We start from the raw sequence: 21,891 nt of genomic DNA, 5'->3' as shown, positions 1-21,891 counted from the left end.
TATTTGAGATCTTGTCAATTGTTGAAAACTCAAAAACAGGAAAAGGAAAATTATTCTGATACTGTTCTGTTAGACTAAGCTGACTAAGAGGCCTACAGTCTCCTCCCAGCAAGACAAAGTCCACAGGCATTATTAAAAACACATTGCTTTCACCCAACACTGCCAGCTGTGCAGAGTGGCATCCAGGGTGAGAGTGTGCGTGCTGACAGAAACCTCCAGCTCCTCTCACCGGAGCAGGACTTTCCTTTTGGAAAAGTTACTGCACTTATTTCGTGTTGGTATTTGAACTAAAGTTCATCATATCAAGTTTTTGGGCTAAAACTAGGATTTCTTTTTATCTGAACAAAGAAATAAAAGAGAAACTGGAACATGCCAAAACATATAGCACGTAAGGCTAGATTTGGTCTCAGGAAACTGTTTTCCACAAGGCAGATTATAGTTAAAACAAGAACAGCTGGAAAACCATTGCTCTTTAAGCGATACCTAGTCATCAGCCATGTCTTACACCTATGGAGGGGTTGATATTTGTCAGAATGGAGCCAAACATGGCTGGCTTCTCTATGATGAAAGATTTTAACTGGTTAGGTAAAAAATAGAACTATTCAAATAAGCATAACTCAGCTAAAAGTATTACTTCCTACATAAAATTAGAATTAGGAAAGGAAAAAAGGAAGGAAATGGAGGGAAGCAGAGAGGGAGGAAGAGAGGGAAAGGAGGAAGGGAGGAAAGGAAGGAAATCAAAATATTATGGCTGGAGAGATGGCTTAGCAATTAAGATTCGTGCCTGCAACATCAAAGGACCCGGGTTCAATTCTCCAGGACCCACCTAAGCCAGATGCACAAGGGGTGCACACATCTGAAGTTCATTAGCAGCAGTTGGAGGCCCTGGTGCACCCATTCTCTCTCTATCTGTCAACCTCTCTCCCTCTCTCTCTCTCTCAAATAAATAAATAAAAATGAACATTTTTTAATTTAAAATTAGGGAACCTGTTGAAGTTGGTAAACATAGGGATGTACACACCCTACTGAAAAAAGTAAAGTTCAGAGGAAGACAGATGGGAAAGGGAGGGTCATAGTTTTCACCAAGAGGAGAACAGCTTGATGAGGCTGAAGTGTATCCTGAGAATCAGGGCCTACCAACAGGGCCTAGCTGCAGGCACTAGTCACAAGAGCTAACTTGTATTGCGTATATTGTATTGTACATTGTATGCTTATAGCCTCCATCTCATTCAACCTTCTGACAGCTTTAACTGTTAGATAAATTACATTTCTTCTGGCAAGGTAGGGTGTGGTAGTTGAATAGGTTAAATGCCAGAAACATATCAGTTACCAGAAAATATAGGTGATTATGGATATTACACCAAGCTTTCATGAGAAGTTATCCACTATGAGCAAAATCTCACTAGGATCCTAATAACCATTATTTTTTGTCAGTATGCAAGCACTCCAAAATTGATGTAGAATATTTGTTCTTTGTTAACACTTTTTTTCTTTTAAATTTTTTTTTAATTTTTATTTATGTGAGAGCGACAGACACTGAAAGACAGATAGAGGGAGAAGAGAGAATGGGTGCGCCAGGGCTTCCAGCCTCTGCAAACGAACTCCACATGCGTGCGCCCCCTTGTGCATCTGGCTAACGTGGGACCTGGGGAACCGAGCCTCGAACCGGGGTCCTTAGGCTTCACAGGCAAGCGCTTAACCGCTAAGCCATCTCTCCAGCCCCTTTGTTAACACTTTATGGTGACCTTTCAGCATTCTGCCTAAGATCTGTCTAGAAAAATCAAATCTGATGACAAGATTTAAAAAAAAAAACTGTTAAAATTACTAGGTTTCCACATTCTAAGTTTGCTGGTGAATTTTTTTTGTCATTTATTGACTTATTTATTGATTGATTTATTTGATTCTGTTGCAGACCAGATCTGGGTACGTCAGAGTCTCCTGCGTCAGCCTCTGCAAGTGGTAGGATTATCATCTTTCGAGGGTTTTTGCTCCAGGAACACGTGAGGAGAATTCCCACCAGATATTTTATTCTAGCTACACTTTTTTAATTTTTTTCTTTATTTTTATTTATTTATTTGAGAGCAACAGAGAGAGAGAGAAAGAGGCAGATAGAGAGAGAGAATGGGCACACCAGGGCCTCCAGCCACTGCAAACAAACTCCAGACGCGTGCACCCCCTTGTGCATCTGGCTAATGTGGGTCATGGAGAATTGAGCCTCGAACCGGGGTCCTTAGGCTTCACAGGCAAGGGCTTAACTGCTAAGCCATCTCTCCAGCCCTATATTTTCTCTCTTGTTGTGTAGCTATTTCCTCTGAATTGAGGCATTACCTCCTAGAAGTAGGAGAGAGGATAATGAAGAAGCTACAAAAACAAACAAACAAAAAAACTTACAAGAGTCAGTAAGCTAATGAAACTTCCAGGAAGCCCAGAAAACTGCAAGAGTCCCTAGGCCCCTCCTCAAGCCATAAAAGCAGAAAGCAGAGGGCTGGAGAGATAACTTAGCAGTTAAGGCACTTGCCTGCGAAGCCTAAGGACCCAGGTTTGATTCCCCAGTACACAAGTAAACCAGATGCACAAGGTAGATCTGTGTCTGGAGGCCATGGCATTCTCATTCTCTCTCTCTCTACCTGCCTCTCCCCTGACCCCCGCTCTTCTCCCCCCCCCTCCCTCTCTCTCTCTCTCTCTCTCAAATACATAAACATATTAAATCTAAAAAAATTTTAAACCAGAAAGTAGCAGTGGGAGTGTAGGGGGGTCTCTGTAGTGGAACTGACATTACTGGGGTCACCTAACACCTCTAGGTTATCCCTCACCTATGCTATAGCTAAGTAACCCCAATAAACTCATTGGATCATGAAGCTAAACTTGGGTGGAACTGTTTCTTTGGTCTATCTGTACCCCATCTGGGCTGAATAGATGTTCACAGCTCACTAGGAAGTCACACCATTTCTGTACATGTTAATCTTAATCTCCATTACTTCCAGTAGGTGGCTCTTTCTAAGGCTGATGTAGAATTTATCCAACAGAGCCAGAAGGAACTAAATGAACTTCATTGTTTTTCGAAAAGACAAGAGATCTCACTTTTAAAACTCATGGTCTCAGTGCTCTGCGCCAGAAAAGCAGAAAAGGTGAGCTAGCAGGGACACTCCCGGATTTCCAGAAAGCGCTATCTGATAGGCTAACTCTGACGTGGGTTCCCCACGGAAGCACTCAGGTCCTGGAAGGGTACAACAGGTCGAAAGAAACTATTTGACGTTTCTGCGCCAGAAGCGATTCTTTCCTCACTGCCCCGGCATCCACGGGGGTCTCACTTCTCGTGCTCCGCTGGGGCCAGTAGTGAGGCTCGCGGCTCGCGGCGCAGGTCAAGGTCCAGCCTCGCGCGAAGACGAGCCTCGGGAACCGAAAGTTCTGCGAAGCCAAAGTTGCAAACGCGGGAGCAGCAGCAGCAGGTGCAGGCGGACAGACCAGGCGCTTGCGAGTGCAGCAACCCCCACCAGCCTCGCTCGGCCTCAGTTTCCCGACCTTGACCCAGACCCGAGCTCGGCCACCGCCCGCCCCGCCCCGTCCCCGCGGCCCGTGCAGGCGACCGAGCCGGTACCTGAGCGCGTTGACCGGCGGGTTTCGGAGGCGGATCAACGCCAGCGAGTGGGGCAGCCTCAAGTACTCAGCCATGTCCGGGTCCTCCGAGTCCGCTCTGGTCCTCCTCGGCCCGGGCGCCGCCGCTTTAATGTACCGAGAGGACGCGGGGCGGTGCTCCTCCGGGATGCTCCTCCCACCCGCTCCTCCCACCTTCTCCTCCCAAGATGCTCCTCCTAGGATGCTTCTCCCACCACCCACCCTTGCTCTGCAGAGCCTTGGACTCAGTGTATCCCAGAAAGTCAAAGCAGGTGGAGCTGCTCAGGTATTTCACCAAAAAGAATATGCCACTAATGTCAACTAAGTGTTTACTAATTCGTGCTATACCGAAGCACTGATGTGGGCGTCCTGTTTTTCTCCCCCACGCCCCTCCTAAAGCCTGGGGTTTCTCATACTTCATCCACAAGCTGTGCCCGTCACATGCTGGACCTAGGCTGCAGACTAAAGACAAATCATGCCTGGCGTTTCCCTCCCAAAGTTCAACTGCGTATGTCCTGGGTGTGAAGAAGTGAGGAGATGGCTTGGCAGCTAAGGCGCTTGTTTCAAAGCCTACTGACCAGTGTTCAATTCCCATGGTCCTGAGACAATACAAGCCTGTCAACTTAAATTCCATCAACCTCAAAAAGGACCAGTTTGCTGTGTGGTCATTTCTCATTAATTCCTACGGTTATTCTTTTTCCCCATTGTTCTCTTCCAAGACTATCTTCCTATACTCTGGGGTTCATTAAAATAGTTCCCCTCTCTGGGAGAGACTCTCTAACTGCAACAAATCCCCACGTTGTGTCCCATTCAGCAGGGAACAGTAAATGATCTGATGTCTTCGTCCCAGTCCCCTAAAGCAGTTGAAGTGCTTTATCATGAGAGGGAGAAATAAAAGGGGATTAAATCTACTCTTCCTACAACAAGGAGGACTATGCCAAGCTCTGGGAGAGCAATGTTGCTTTTATATCAAAAATTCAGGTATCGTTAGAGATAGCTTAGCCATGGTCTGCAAGAAACTAGAGGAAAGGGCTAAAGCTAGATAGCAGAATCAAAATTGGTATAAATCCATGTTTGATTGGTCCCCATGGCTAACGACCTTGCTTTCGGCCCTAGCTGGACCCCTGATTCTATTATTGTTGTTACTAACCCTTAGACCCTGCATAATCAATGAACTAATCTCTTTTGTCAGGGAATGAATTAACACAGTACAACTCATGGTGCTAAGAACCCAGTACTATCCTGTACCATCCTTTACAACCTCTTCCCTAATAAAGACCCAAGATGGGGTCCTCTTAAGTTACAAGCAGAGGGGGGAATGAAGGACTCAGGAACCAGAGGGATGCCATGACAGGCTTCAGAGTCACCAGTAGGCCTACGTTTCTGTTTCCCAGCAAGGTTTAAATAAGAATTTAACAGTTACTGAAAAAAGATCACAAATTGCTTTTGCCATACATTTCTATAGTCATAAGACAAGTTGCTTAAGTTCCTCAAACACACATAGCCATTCACAATACAGGTTACCTAATCTGCTTGAAATTCCCCTAGCCCCCTGCCCACCAGCTCTGCCCCCCAGCATCCTAAGCCTATCAGAAAAATAGAAGTGCAGTTACTACTTAAATCTACCAATCATGGACCTAGGCTGCAGACTAAAGACAAATCATGCCTGGCGTTTCCCTCCCAAAGTTCAACTGTGTATGTCCTGGGTGTGAAGAAGTGAGGAGATGGCTACTTTCCCCTACTTCTTTGTTCAAATCCCTATAAAAAACCTGCCCCCTGCTGCTCAGGGCTCTTGTACGGATCCACTGCATTGGTGAAGTCAAGAGTCCGAGCTTAACCCCAAAATAAAGCTCCTTGCCTTTGCATACATGTTTGGTTCTCCTTGGTGGTCATTGGGGGCACCGAGAACTGGGCATAACAAAGCCTGACACAAAAAGTGACTCAGAGGCTTAGCGGTTTAAGTGCTTGCTTGTAAAGCCAAAGGGCACAGGTTCGATTCCCCAAGACCCACAGTAAGCCAGCTACACAAGGTGGTGCGTGCGTCTGGAGTTTGTTTGCAGTGGCTAGAGGCCTGGCATGCCTATAGAAGCCTGCAAGTAAAACCATCTCAATGGCCAGGCCAAAATGTCAAGGACAGCAGTAATAGTTAAACTTCTGTGATCAAATTGATCAGATCTGAAATCAAGTAAGAGACAAGCTTCTTGGGCAGTTGTGTGATGGCTTTTCCAGGAAGGATTAACTGAGGGAGGAAGACCTTCTCCTGGAGTGCACAACCCTTCAGGCGGCACCGTGCATATAAACATATCCTAGGAAAATGCAGGGCCCTTTGCTTGGCTGCCCCTGCTACGTGCTGGTGTGTGCATCAACCTACTGCTGCCATCTTTCACAGACGTCAGGACGCAACTGCTTCAGCTCTCCTATGTGGAATGAAGACCAGCTGCTCCCCAGGAGTCCCCAGGCCTTCAGCACCACACTGGGACTACTGTGTCATGAAACTCAAGGACTGTGCAGCCCCCAGGTTCTCAGACTCTCCAGCATGCAGACAGATATTGTTGGACTGCCCAGCATGCATTCTGTAGACTAGTCTAATAAAGTTCCTTTATAATCCATGGTCATTCATTGGTCCTACTCCTCTAGAGAACCCTGACTAATACAGCAGCCAATCACCAACAGCCCAACGCTCATACCCCCAATGCCAACAACCGACCGCAGCCTCCTGAAAACAGCCAGCTACTCACAAGAGATATGGATCTATCCCATACTTCTGAAACTGCACCTAGATTTCAAACTGGCCAACACCAGTAGCTTGTTCTGTTTGCACGGCCAGCCTAGGTCTCCCTTCCTGTAAGACACAGTAAGTTCATGTCTGTCTTCCTTCATGTACTGGAGTCTAGAGGAAAGCACTCTGCTGTGGCATCCTGGTAACTTGAACAGGTTGGGTGGGCAGGGTCGGAGTGGCCTGGGGCAGGGGGAGAGAAGAGGCACTGTTTGGAGATATCTTGAGTCACTGTCTCACCTTCATCTTGGCACAGCTAGTCACTGGCCATTACATCTCCCTAGTTTAAGTTGAGCACAGAACTTCCTGCCTTCCTTGTCTCCCACCTTACAGTACAGATGTAAGACTCTACGTAAATCTACAGACCTGCTTGAATGCTATTTAGGGTTGGTGCCTCAAAGGGCAGGATTAGAGTGAGACTGGTGAGGCATGGTGTGATTAAGCAAGCCATGCACTTTTGGGGGAAGACTCCTGTATTAATGCACCTTCAACATTTTTAGCAAAAGCTTTATGGTATAAACTAAGAATGTCCAGAGTAATTTCTAAAATTTTCTATATTTGCTTCCTAACTTTGAGCTTAGGCATGCACAAAAATGTATCTATTGTCTTTTTTAAATTATGACCTCAAGTGAGCTTGCTTAAAAGTTGTCCCGCTCCTGTATAGATGTAAAATTTTCTTGCTTCCATTGTTTCGCTGAGAGATGCACTTTGGTCGTGATCCCAATACACTCTCATTATCTGCTGAAGAGAATAAATATTCCTGCACTCTGTGATGTCTTGGCTGTGCCTGTTTTGACTTTGCACTCACCAGGATGCTAAACAATTGTGTTCAGTTACAAAAATAACCCCATGTGTTCCACGTCATAGAGCTTCCTACCACTCCTGACCTCTCAGTCCCTCTGTGAGGCGTCATGCTGTGAGGCTAGGGATGCAGTCGGTTGATAGCAGGCTGATTTTTCTTTACCTGATGAGGTAACAGAGCTATCTACATTTGTGTGGGCTCCTAGTTTTCTAAGTCTATTAAAGTGGTGATGCAGGATTTGGGGTGCAGGGAGAAATTAAATTCCATAAAGATGAAGGAGATCCCAGGTCCATAGACCCCAACTTTGGATCCTTATCAAAGTTGGCAAAGGGGACATCTGGGTAAGATGGTGGCATAGTAGCCACACCAAAGCATCCTAGGGAGGGAAATAAGCAGAAAAGCAGCAAAATATACTCTTCTACTGAAAACTGAAGGTGTATAAGGTATTATCAAGCACAACAGACAAGTGGGAGAGACTAGGATCTTCTAGCAAGCAGGAAACTTGTCAGAATCTCACTGAGGGGCCAGCATCCCCAATCCACACACCCACCCAGCTGGTGCAGGGCTATAGGAATAGAAGCCAGGTGAAGGGATTTTCCACTCACATAATCCTCCTCACAAAGCCAAGAAACCTTTGCCACACAGCATCTAGCACAGCCACTCAGAATACCAGATCCAGCAACCCAAGCAGCTTAACTGAGTCCACAGTGCCATAGAGAGGGATCGAGGTAAGCACCAGCAATGGTGAGATTGGAAGCCATCCCAAAAGGTAACAGAGCCTACTTATAAAAAGCCAGATACATAGGCTTACACTGGAAGTGCTAATCTCACCTCCATGTCAGGGGCAGGTTATTTGATAGATTTGGTTGATGTATTCTTGGTTGGCTTTACCATTCCCAAATAAACTGTATTTTGGTGTTGACTATTGTTGCCTTTGATGTTTCCTGATTTGTAGGGCCTTTGTCTTTTTCTCCTGCTATTATTGGGGGAAAGGTCTCACTTGGCCCCCAATGACTGACTTGGAACCCATCTCAGACCAGAAATCTCACCATCCAGGTTGACAGGATTAAGGGTGTGGGGAAACTTAGGGACTTTGGCTTCAACAGATTGTCTGTTTGTTTTAATCCCACTTTTACATAAATGCTCTTTGCTGGTTTTGATTGAATACGTATATTGCTCAACTGAATTTTAGAATTTGCCAGTAATTTGTTCCACCCAGACTACTACAATACTTGAACATCAGGCAAACTCAACACCTAGGGTCACTTTTGTGGTTTTTCTTGGCATATAGGAGCTACACCTGGCAACTTAAACTCCTACCCTGAAGATATATAAATTCAGATTTACCTGGCTAAGAACACTGTAGATAATTGGGAAACCCAAGCATAAAATTAACTCAAGATGCAAAAATCTCTACACTATAATATAAGAAACACAAAAAAATCAAGACAATACAGTTCCATGAAAAATTATAAATCCATCAGAAATGACCTCAGGTGAGACTGTTTTTGATGCAAAGCCTGGCAAAGATTTCAAAAAAATGAATATATCTATGTTTATGGGAAGCAAAAAGAAATCAGAGGAATCAAAGAAGAAAACCTCCTGAAGGAGAACACAGGAAACCAACTTAATGAAATAAAAAGGTCAATACAAGATATGTGTAAAGAAATAGAAATGAAAAAATACCAACCAACAGCTGGGTGTGGTGGCACATACCTTTAATCCCAGCAGTTGGGAAGCAGGGGTAGGAGGATTGCTATGAGTTTGAGGCCACCCTGAGACTACATAGAGAGTTCCAGGTCAGCCTGGTCTAGAGTAAGACAGTACTTCGAAAAACAACAACAAAAAAAAATCAGAAATGCTAAAAATGAGCCAGGCGTGGTGGCACACATTTTTAATCACAGCACTCAGGAAGCAGAAGTAGGAGGATCACCATGAGTTCGAGGCCACCCTGAGACTATATAGTGAATTCCAGGTCAGCCTGAGCTAGAGTAAGATCCTACCTCAAAAAAGAAAGAAAGAAAGAAAGAAAGAAAGAAAGAAAGAAAGAAAGAAAGAAAGAAAGAAAGAAGAAAGAAAGAAAGAAAAGAAAAGAAAAAGAAATACTAGAAATTAAAAGCAAAGTAAATCAAAGAGAAAACTCTATAGGAAGTCTCACCAGTAGAATGGATGAAGGAGAGGACAGAATATATAGACTAGAAGACCAGGTAGCAGATCAAATACAGTCTGACAAAGAGAAAGACAAACTAATAAGAAGGCATGAGTGGGAATTTCAAGACATTCAGGACACTATGAAGAGATCAAACATAAGAATTCAAGGTATAGTAGCAGGAGAATAATTTTACTCCAAAAGCATAGTAGGTATTTTCAACAAAATCATAGAAGAAAATTTCCCCCAAATAGGGAAAGTGATACCAATTCAGATACAGGAGGCCTATAAAAAACCAAACAGACAAAATCAGGGAAATCCTCTCACCATCATATTATAATTAAACTACAAAGCCTACAAACCAAAGAAAATATATTAAAAGTAGTTAGAGAGAAAAATCAATTCACATACAAAAGCAAGTCCATCCGGGTAACAGCAGATTAGTCAACACAAAAGCCAGAAGGACTTGAATTGATGTATTCCAAGTTCTTACACATAACAACTGTCAACCAAGATTACTTTATCCTGCAAAGCTATCCACCCAAACTGATAGAGAAATAAGGACATTCCACAACAAAAACAGGCTAAAGGAGTATATGAACCCTAAACCAGCACTACAGAAAATACTTGAAAGGATCCTCCATGCTGAAGAGAAAGAAAAGCACACACATAAGGAAACAGGGGAAAAAAAAAGAACCATACTCAAATATACTTAATACAATAGAGTAAAGGAAGAACTACAAGATAAGAAGAATGTCAGGAATAAATGCATACCGTTCAATAACTCTTAATATCAATGGCCCCAATGCCCCAACCAAAATACACAGGTTTGCAGACTGGATTAAAAAGCAGGATCCGGAGGGAGGGAATTACCATGGGATATATTTTATAATCATGAAAAATGTTAATAAAAATTAAAAAAAAAAAAAAAAAGCAGGATCCTGGGCTGGGGAGATGGCTTAGCAGTTAAGTGCTTGCCTGTGAAGCCTAAGGACCCCGGTTCAAGGCTTGATTCCCCATGACCCACGTTAGCTAGATGCACAAAGGGGTGCACACGTCTGGAGTTCGTTTGCAGTGGTTGGAGGCCCTAGTGCACCCATTCTCTCCCTCCCCCCCTTTCTCTCTGTGTCTGTAGCTCTCAAAAATATAAATAAAAAATGAACCAAAAAATTAAAAATAAACAGGATCCTTCTATTTCTTGCCTTCAAGAAACTCACCTCTCCATAAAAGAAAAACACCTTCTTAGGGTGAAAGGATAGAAAATGTATTTCAAGCAAATTGGCCTAGAAAGCAAGCAGGTGTTGCTATCCTAATATCTGACAGGGTAGTCTTCAAACCAACATTAGTTAAGAAAGATAAAGGTCACTGTGTTATTATTTTTATTTTGTGTGTGAGAGAGAGAAAGAAGCAGAAAGAGAGAGAGAGAGAGAAAGGGCACGCCAGGGTATTCAGCTTGCTGCAAACAAACTCCAGTCACGTGCACCCTCTTGGGGCACATATACAACACTGTGTGCTTGCGTCACTGTATGTCTGGTTATGTGGGACTTGGAGATTTGGACATAAATTCTTAAGTTTCACAGGCAAGCCCCTTAACCTCTAAGCCATCTCTCTGGTCCAAGAAGGTCACTTTATATTGATTAAAGGAACACTTCAACAGGAGGACATTACAATTCTAAACATATATGCACCTAACACGGTAACTCCCAATTTCATCAAACACTATTGGAATTAAGGTCACAGATAATACCAAACACAATTGTAGTGGATGATTTCAATACCCCACTCTCATCAATTGACAGGTCATCCCAGCATAAACGAGAGAGAGAAACATCTGTAATGAGATCATAGAACAAATGCACCTAACAGATTATTACAGAACATTTTGCCCAATTGTTACAGAATACACATTCATTTCACCAGCACATGGAACATTCTCTAAAATAGACCATGTATTAGACACAAAGCAAACCTTAACAAATACAGGAAAATTGAAAAAATTCCTTACATTCTATCTGGTCACAATGGGATTAAACTACAAATCAATAGCAAGAAAAGCTATAGAGCATAAACAAAATCATGGATACTAAACAGTACACTGCTAAATGATAAATGGGTTAATGAAGAAATCAAGAAGAAAATTAAAAAATTCATAAAATCAAATGATGAGAACACAACATACCAAAACCTTTGGGACATAATGAAGACAGTCCTAACAGGGAAACTTATAGCTTTAAGTGCCTATATTAAGAATTTAGAAAGGTTGCAAGTAAACAACTCACTGCTGCACATTAAGACCTTGGAAAAAGAAGAACAAGGCCAACCAATAATCAGTAGATGGAAAGAAATAATAAATATTAGAGCAGAAATTAATGAAAAAGAAGCCAAACAAATTACAAAGAATCAATGAAACAATAATTGGTTCTTTGAAAGGGTAAGCAAGATTGATAAACCCTTAGCATATCTGACCAAAAGAAAGAGAGAAGCAACACAAGTTAATAAAATTAGAGAAGAAAAAGGCACCATTACAAGAGATACCAAAGAAACTCAGAAAATCATAAACACATGCTTTCAGACTATATACTCCACTAAGTTGGAAAATATAAAAGAAATGGATGATTTCCTTGACTTACATGACCCACCAAAATTAAATCAAAAGGAGACTAACCACTTAAATAGACCTATAACAAGTATGGAGCTCCAAACAGGTATGAAAAGTCTCCCAACTAAAAACAGTCCATGCCCAGATGGATTTACTGGTGAATTTTACCAGACCTTCACAGAAGAACTAACTAATGCCAAACTCCTTGGATGAATCCAGCATAACTCTGATACCAAAACTAGACAAAGACAGAACAAGAAAGATAATTACAGACCAATCTCCCTCATGAACATTAATGCAAAAATTATCAACAAAATATTTGCAAACAGAATATAAGACTATATCAAAAATATCATTTACCCCAACCAAGTAGGCTTTATCCCAGAGATACAAGCATGGTTCAACATATGAAAATTGATAAATAGGGCTGGAGAGATGGCTTAGTGGTTAAGCGCTTGCCTGTGAAGCCTAAGGACTCTGGTTTGAGGCTCGGTTCCCCAGGTCCCACGTTAGCCAGATGCACGAGGAGGCGCACGCGTCTGGAGTTCATTTGCAGAGGCTGGAAGCCCTGGCACACCCATTCTCTTTCTCCCTCTATCTGTCTTTCTCTCTGTGTCTGTCACTCTCAAATAAATTTTAAAAAAAATTAAAAATCATATGATCATCTCAATAGATTCAGAAAATGTATTTGACAAAATCCAACATCTCTTCATGGTAAAAGTCCTTAAGAATCTGAGAATAGAAGGAACATATCTCAACATAATAAAGGCCATTGTGACAAACTTTACAGTCAACATAATACTAAATATGGGAAAACTTGGAGATTTTCTAATAAAATCAGGAACAAGACAAAGGTGTCCACTCTCCCCCTTTTATTTAATATAGTACTGGAAGTCTTAGCTACAGCAATAAGGCAAGAGACCACAGAAAGGGGATACAAATTGGAAAGGAAGAGATCAAATTATTATTTTTAGATGATATGTTTCTATACATAAAGGACCCTAAAGACTCTAACAGCAAACTGTTAAAGTTGATAAACACTTTTAGCAATGTAGCAGTATATAAAATAAACACACAGAAATCAGTAGCCTTCCTATATTCTAACAACAAACATGCTGAGGATGAAATCAGGGAATCACTCTCATTCACAATTGCCTCAAAATAAATAAATAAATAAATAAATAAAGTACCTTGGAATAAACCTAACCAAAGAAGTGAAGGATCTACACAATGAAAACTTTAAAACACTCAAGAGAGAAATTACGGAAGACAATAGGAAATAGGAAGACATTCCTCTTCTTGGTTTGGAAGAATCAATATTGTGAAAATGTCAATCTTACCAAAAGCAATCTACACATTTAATGCAATCCCCATCAAAATTCCAATGGCATTCTTCATCAAAATAGAAAAAAATTCTCCTAAAATCCATTTGGAAGCCCAGAAAAACCTCAAATATCCAAAACAACTTTGAGCAACATAAATAAGCTTGGCAGTATCACCATACCTGATTTTAAGTTTTATTACAGAGCCATAATAACAAACAGCATGGTACTGGCATAAAAACAGACATGTAGATCAGTAGAACAGAATAGAGGATGCAGATGTAAGTCTGGGCAGCTATAGCTACATGATCTTTAACAAAAATGCCAAAAATACTCACTGGAGAAAAGACAGCCTCTTCAACAAATAGTGCTGGGAAAACTGTGTGTGTGTGTGTGTGTGTGTGTGTGTGTGTGTGTGTGTGTGTGTGTAGAAGGATGAATGAAACCGATTCTTATCTTTCTCCATGCACAAGAATCAAGTACAGCTGGATCAAAGACCTTAATATCGGACCTGAAAATCTGAAACTGGTAGAGAAAAAAACAGGTGACTCCTTCAACATATTGGTATAGGCAACAACTTTCTAAATATGGCCCCAGTTGCTCAAGAAGTAAAACCAGTAATCCACCACTGGGACTTCATGAAATTACAAAGCTTTTGTACATCAAAGAACACTGAATAGAAAAAAGAGGTAACCTACAGAATGGGAGAATATCTTTGCCAGCTATATATCTGACAGAGGATTAATATCCAGGATATACAAAGAGCTCAAAAAAACTAAATAACAAGAAATCAAACAACCCAATTAAAAAAATGGGCTAGGGAACTAAGCCAAGATTTCTCAAAATAAGAAAAACAGATGGCTGGGCATGGTGGTGCATGCCTTTAATCCCAGCATTCAGGAGGCAGAGGTAGGAGGATTGCCATGAGTTGGAGGCCACCCTGAGACTACATAGTTAATTCCAGGTCAGCCTGAGCTAGAGTGAGACCCTACCTTGAAAAACAAAAACAAGAAAACAAAAGAGAGAGAAACAGGTGGCCTATAAACATCTAAAAAAAAGTTCTACATCCTTAGCCATCAGGAAAATGCATGTTAAAAGTACTTTGAGAGTCCATCTCAGTCCTGTCAGAATGGCTATCATCAAGAAAACAAATGACAATAAATGCTGGCGAGGATGCAGAAAAAGAAGAACCCTTCCACACTGTTGGCTGGAATCTAAACTGGTCCAGCCATTGTGAAATCAGTGTGGAGGTTCCTGAGACAGCTAAAAATAGATTTATCATATGACCCAGCTGTACCACTAGGGAATGAAACAAGCCTAGATGTCCCTCAACTGATGAGTGGATAATGAAGATGTGGCACATTTATACAATGGAGTTCTATTCAGTGGTAAAGAAATACAAGATTATGAAATCTGCAGGGAATGCATGGATCTGGAAAGGATTATACCTACTGAGGTAACTAAAGGCCAGGAAGCCAAGCCCTCATATGTGGATCGTAGCTATACATGTTTGGACTTGTATGAGAGTTGGAATAAAGCTTGGTAGCAGAGGCCAGTAAGCTAGAAAGGGGCTATAAGGGAGGGAGGAGAGGGGAGGACTTAAGGAGATGGCATTGTATAAATGTAAGTAGATGAGCAGATTACTGGGGTGGAAAGGCCTAAGTGAGGCCAGGAGTACAGACTGAATAAAGGAAGGGTAGGGGAAGGGCTAATCAAAATCTAAGAGGGTATGAGTAAGCCATAGGATGGTGGTGGCCAAATGGCAGCAACGTCAGCTCTGGAGTGTGACACTGATGGGACGTCGTTCAGCAGGGCTGTGGTGCTGGGGACATTCTTTGGCAGGGCCACGAAGTCTTTCAGCGACCTCCTGGAGGGCCTGTTGTCTGACCGTTTGTGCCATTGCTATCTTTTCCTTGGAATTTTTGGAATTATCATAAGTTTATTACTGCTTATTTTTGCTTTCATTTTCTCTTATCAGTAGTAATAGGGGACTCCAATTCAGATGTATGTATACAGTCACCAATGATTAAACAGAAAAGAATGTTTCTATATAAATTTCTGAGGCTGTAATGTTTAAACAGGTAAACAGATTATTGATCCTGAATCTACAACTAGTTTGAATGAACAAAGTTTCTCAACACCACAAATGTGTATTTCACCTAATGAGACATGTTCCTCTCAATTGCTATTCTACATGCCTTACTAATTGTTCCCAAGAAACATTATTGATGATCACAGAAATTAATGGGCACATTTCCTGAACCTACAGATGACTTACTAGAAAAGGAGCCTGAAATGCTAGGGAGCAAAAGTAAACATCTTTCAAATAATCAGGTTGGGCCCACACAAGGAAGTAAAACAGAATATGTAACTTTCAGAATTAACAACAAAGTTTGGTTGGGCTCTTAAAGGAAAGACATCAGTGCAAAACACTGGTTGGATATATCAACCTTTACCATATACAGGGGTATCCATTAATGGAGTAAGGATAGTATGGAAATATGGGAAAAGAATTAAATATCAAAATCTTCCTTTTATGGAAAGACTTGCAAAGGTAAGACCAAACTGTAAAATGGAGCAACAAAGAAATGTCATAGAGAACAATTAAATTAGTACTGAATTAAAAATAGAGAAGCGTACTGTTATTCAAGCCACAAGATAATATTGTATAGAGAGTGGCTAACACAGCCCTTTCTGAGGTCAAAAAATGTCTTTCATACAAATGATCATAAATGTTGGCGGGGATGTGGAAAAAGAGGAACCCTTCTACACTGTTGGTGGGAATGCAATCTGGTCCAGCCATTATGGAAATCAGTGTGGAGGTTCCTAAAACAGCTGAAGATTGATCTACCATATGACCCAGCTATAGCACTCCTAGGCATATATCCAAAGGACTCATCTCATTTCCTTAGAAGTACGTGCTCAACCATGTTTATTGCTGCTCAATTTATAATAGCTGGGAAATGGAACCAGCCTAGATGTCCCTCAACTGATGAGTGGATAATGAAGATGTGGCACATTTATACAATGGAGTTCTACTCAGCAGTAAAGAAAAATGAAGTTACGAAATTTGCAGAAAAATGGATGGATCTGGAAAGGATTATACTAAGTGAGGTAACCCAGGCCCAGAAAGCCAAGCGCCACATGTTCTCCCTCATATGTGGATCCTAGCTACAGATGATTGGGCTTCTGTGTGAGAAGGAAAGAAACTCAGTAGCACAGGCCAGTAAGTTAAAAAGGAGACATAAAGGGAAGAGAAAGGAAGGGAGGAGGGTACTTAATAGGTCAGTATTGTATATATGTAAGTAGAATGATTGAGATGGGGAGGGGATATGATGGAGAATGGAATTTCAAAGGGGAAACTGGGCGGGGGAGGGAGGGTATTACCATGGGATATTTTTTATAATCATGGAAAATGTTAATAAAAATTGAGAAAAAAATGTCTTTCACTTTATAGCCACAAGTGCTACCTGCCAGGGCTCTTGGCTAGTTTCCAAGAGTCTGGGTAAGATATTAATGCTTGTGAGTTAAACAGATGCAGGGGAAACTAAGGGAAAAGGGGAATATTGTGCAAGATTTCTTAGAAAAGAGAAGCCACATGAATAAGTTACCATGTCTTGCTTGCAAAAATATATATAATGTATAAAATAAAGAAGCAGAGTTTTGCTCTGCATCCAGTGTGCTTCACCTGAACTACTGGTCCAAATAATTTCCTCACAACGCCGACTCCACACACCCCTTCAAGTTCTACAGCCCCACTGAGGCTGGACCTCAGCAATATGACAACCTACTTTTTTGGACAATGGAACACTCAGAAGCCATAGATTGTTACTAGAAAATTTTCAGTGCCATGGATTGGATACCTTCCTGTGAATTGTTGGCCAGGGAGGTCCCTGATGCCCCCAAAACATTACAGGCCATTCCCAAGGCTCTGGGTTTCACACCAGAAATAGATGGTAAGACCCTATTGCTAAAGACTCCACATACTTGGGCTGCAAGGTCATTGAGAAATCCTGCTGGAGCTGAGCTGAAAACCTCCCTGCTGTAGACCAGCTGACAGAAATCTGGAAAAAGCTATGCTGCATGCAGCTTTCTAGGAGAGAGAGAAATCATCAGTGGAGATAAACAATGGATACTGCAAATCTTAAGTTTGACCAACAAGGCCAAATGAGCCAGAGGGTGAAATAGTGGAATGTCTGTTATGGGGGAAAACAACTTCTCTAATTAGACTAAAGGCCCACTCTATGGAAGGGGATACATGCCTAGTACTGAAAACCTATTTCAGGGGAGGTCATGAGCCCTAGGTTTGTTACACCTGCTGGTGTCTGGCTAAATGCATATTTATGCTCACCAAACTGCTCAGTAAGCACTTCTTTTAATGTTCATACCCATATATTAATGCTTCTCTCACTTTTGGTTAGAGAATCTTCTCTTTTCAGATGGCAGTGGCCTCTGCAATGACTCAAGACACTGTAGTGCTGAGCAGAAGTAATCTCTATCACACCTTCCAAGGCTCAGGGTTCATTGCAGACGAGGTGGCAGAAAGAATATAAGAGCCAAAGGAAGGATAGGCCTCCTTATAATGCACGCTTCCACACAAAAAATGGCATGGATATCCATGATCTTGCAGTGCTTGGCACTACCTACACAAGACCCTCATACTAGGAAGAAAGATGATGATATCAAAATGAAAGAGGGATTAATTGAGGGGGATATGATAGAGAGTGGAATTATGAAGGGGAAAGGAATTAAGAATTATCATAGTTTATTGTCTATAATGGAAGTTGTCCATAAAAATTTTTTAACTTGGCAAAGAGGGCTGGTGAGATAGCTTAGCAGTTCAGGCACTTGCCTGCAAAGCATAAGGACCCATGTTCGACTCTCCAGATCCCACATAAACCAGATGACAAAGGTGAGGCAAGTGCAAGGTCATACATGGCCACTAGGTGGCAAAAGCATCTGGGTTCTATTACAGTGGTTGAGGCCCTGGCATGCCAATTCTCTCTGTGTAACTGTTTCTCTCTCCCTCTCCCTCTCCCTCTCCCTCTTCCTCTCCCTCTCTCTCTCCCTCTCCCTCTCTCTCTCTCTCTCTCCCCCTAAAATAAAGGAAAAAGAAAAAGAGAAAAAAAGTTGGCAAGGAATTAAAAACGTGGGCTCTGAGAAGTGTGAATTATGAATTATTAGGCTTATTTTAGGAAGAGTTAAGATCCAGAGGGAAAGCTAGCAGAAAGGCCCAAGCCAAAGAAAATAGCACCCAACCCCAGCCTGATTGGAAGGGAGAAGGGAGATGGAGAAAATCTCCCTTCATATCTCCAGGGTAGACTCCTCTGCAGAAGGCACACATATACGCATATGTGTGATAGGCAATGCAGGAGAACCCATGAGAAAAGTTCCCTCTCATATAGGGGTGCAGAGCTTGAAGAAAGTTCAAAGATGTACCTAAGGATGAAAAGATCCAAAAACAAGGCAAGAAAGTATACAGAGAAAAATAAATCCCTCCCCTACTTTCCAGCCAGACTGGGAATAGGGAGAAGAGATGGAGAGACTCAGACACGTCTGTCCAGATGGATCCAGAGGAAGAAAGAAGGCCAAGAGAGATATATACACATGATAAGGCAAGAAAGCACTCAGGGGCTGGAGAGATGGCTTAGCTGTTACGACACTTGCCTGCAAAGCCTACGGACCCATGTTTGAATCTCCAGATCCCACGTAAGCCAGATGCACCAGATGACACAAGCACAAGGTCACGGATACTTACAGGCAGTGCACGCATCTGGAGTCCGATTACAGTGGCTGGAGGCCCTAGCATGCCAATTCCCTCTCCTCTCTCTGTCTCTCATTAAAATAAAAGGCCAGTCTGGTGAGCTTGCCTTGGAAAAAGAACACAGCAAGCAAGCCCTGGCGCAAAAAGCAATCCTCCCCATTCCTTCCCAGCCAGACTGGGATGTGGGAAAGTTTTAGAGTAAGGATGTCATGGGCCAAGAGAATAAAGAATGATTTACACACACATGCCAGGCCCGTTGATGGATTAACCATCCAAAGAGAAAAAGCGTCATCATCAGACTCAAGTGTGTAAGAGAGAGCTCTGATTGGTTGGTGGACTCATGAAGGTGACTCAGAAGGACTAAGCTTCAAGGTGTGCTCAGCTTAAAGAAGTGGGAAGCCACTGCTGGGGAATGTTGTGTGCAGTTATCTTGGATGAGACTGGATCAGACACGGGTTCCATTCTTGCTAGGGCAGGCAAGGTAGGATCTCCTTGGGGCTCTGTCCCTGGCTGACAGCCTATAAAAATAAAAAACTATCTTGTTCCTATTCTCCTTCAGAGTGATGAGCCCATTAAACAGGTTCTAAAATGATGCTGTTTATAGATGGCTTGGCCATTTGATAGTCTCTTGATCACTGGGGTAAGAGATGCTATATAATTTAATTAATAAGCTTAAGCTATCTTATTTAATTTGTCTCCGTAAGTGCTACTTAACAGGACACCATTCTTCTTGGCTAAACATTCCACTCCATTTCATCCTGTTTCTGCCAAAGCGCAGTGTTTCACTGTAGTAAGTGTGTTGCCTTACATCCCCATTTCATGAACATAGGTCAGGTGATCAGATATGACTCACTAAAGCAGGGGGGATGAAAGAGCATAAACCCTGTGACAGAGTGCCTAAAGGATAAAGGGTGGGCCTGCTTCCAGTGTGAATGCTGAACTTCTGCCTATAACACAGTGCCCAAAAGGCAAATGGTGAGCCTGCCTCCAAAGCGGATACTGACATTCTGCCTGCTGGACCACGCCAATCAGTTCCTATAAGAAGAACAGGATTGGCTGTGAAAACCCAGCTTCCCACCCTCCACTGATGATCTGTTAGCCCTGGGATCCAGTGGGCTGTGTGAAACTTCCACCTAGGATGACATGGGGCAGGAGTGATTGCCTAGTGGTTAAGGTGCTTGCCAGCAAAGCCAAAGGACCCAGGTTCGATTCCCCAGAACCCATATAAGCCAGCTGCACAAGGTGGCACATATGCCTGGAGTTGGTTTGTAGTGGCCAAAGGCCCTGGAGTGCTCATTCTCTCTTCCTCTATCTGCCTCTCTCTCTCTTGCCCCCCCCTCAAATAAATAAAATTAAATATTAGAAGGATATGAAGCCTTTGAAAGGGACTTCTTTGCTAAGTCCATCTAGTTTTATTGACCCAGAATATGCTTTTGTGCCTAGGTGATAAAATCTCTCACTCTCTTCCATGTCCTTTCTCCCCTCACTGAGGGATACAGATGGACATCATTTCCAGGGGAAGACAGAGCCAGTCAGAAGTCTGGCTCCAGAAATGTGGAAGTGGGTTTGCAATGAGGAGTATCGGCATGGACCTTCATATGAGCATGGCCTAAGCTGGAGTCTGTGGTAAGGGAGTTTAATCTGTCCCAAGCAGGGGAAGAAAGGAGCAATGAGCTCAGTCTAAGTTACACACATCTGAAGAGAAGAGCTGCTCATGGTTGCATTTGAAATGAGAGCTGGCATTTAAATATAAAGATACTTTACACTATACCAATAATATCGGCAATGACAATTTGCATAACTTCAAGTGGCCTATTGAAGTGTTAATTGTTGAGCCTTTACAAAGTGTGTTGGAGAGTATGTATTCAGTGTTTAAGCAACAGGTCAAACACCAGATACATAAATAAAATCCAAATGTGGCAAAACAAAAAGCACCTCAGGGGCTGAGGAGATAAGCCAGTGGTTTAAAACACTTGCTGCACAAGCGACAACCAGAGTTCAGCTCCTCAGAACCCAGGAAAAAGCTTGACCTAGTGAGACATACATCTATAATCCCAATGCACCTATGGCAACGGGAAGTAGTCAGAATTCTGAAGCCCAAAGGCCAGCTAGCCAAGAAGACAGACCCTATTTCAAAAACTAGAGAAAGGGAGAATGGACACCCTAAAGTTGTTCTCTGTCCTCTACATGTGTGCAGTGGCACACACGTGCACCTAACATATATATAAAACCCTCAGTCACATGTTCCTTATCTTTACCAGATAAGTTAAAATTCAGTAATGTATTATTGAGGACATTCAAGGACCACACACATATGCTACATGTGTTTGCCAGCTTTTAATTTTTCCTGTAATAAATAATACTAAAATGATTGATTTAAAATGAGGTACAAAAAAAATTAAAATAAATAAATAAATAAAATGAGGAGCTTTGAGATGGAGAGATGGTTTAGTGGTTAAACACTTGCCTGTGAAGCCTAAGGACCCTGGTTCGAGGCTCAATTCCCCAGGACCCACATTAGCCAGATGCACAAGGGGGCGCACGCGTCTGGAGTTCCTTTGCACTGGCTGGAGGCCCTGGTGCACCCAGTCTCTCTCTGTTTCTCACTCTCAAATAAATAAAGAAAAATAAACAAAACACATTCAAATGAGGAGTTCAGTACAGCAAGCAAGCCTGGGCTATGATGCCCCAAGATCTGTCCCCAGCAACACAACTACTCCTGCAAGGCTCTACCTCCCAAAGGCTCTACCAGCTGCAGATCAAAGATGAGGTTTAATCACAAACCAGTTGAGCCTATAGCAGATATTTTGCATTCCAACAACCAGAGCAGTTTTAATTTTCTTCTCTCTAAAGGGAAAAGATTT

The 21,891-nt window shown here is 42.3% G+C and overlaps 1 protein-coding gene across 1 annotated transcript in view; it reads right to left on the bottom strand.

Annotated features, from left to right (window-relative positions):
• Positions 1-3,724, bottom strand: part of LOC123460945 (peroxisomal bifunctional enzyme-like) — a 37,162-nt gene extending 33,438 nt beyond the window's left edge. The window contains exon 1 of the mRNA XM_045151304.1: positions 3,599-3,724. Coding sequence (XP_045007239.1) covers positions 3,599-3,672 — 74 coding nt within the window. The 5' untranslated portion in view covers positions 3,673-3,724. The remainder of the gene's footprint in view (positions 1-3,598) is intronic.
• Between the last annotated feature and the right edge of the window lie 18,167 nt (positions 3,725-21,891).

This window comes from Jaculus jaculus, chromosome 5, assembly GCF_020740685.1.
Source record: "Jaculus jaculus isolate mJacJac1 chromosome 5, mJacJac1.mat.Y.cur, whole genome shotgun sequence".
In the NCBI taxonomy this organism is placed as follows: Eukaryota; Metazoa; Chordata; class Mammalia; order Rodentia; family Dipodidae; genus Jaculus; species Jaculus jaculus.
Note: the sequence above shows the minus strand (reverse complement) of the source record. Positions and strands in the feature narration are given on the sequence as shown.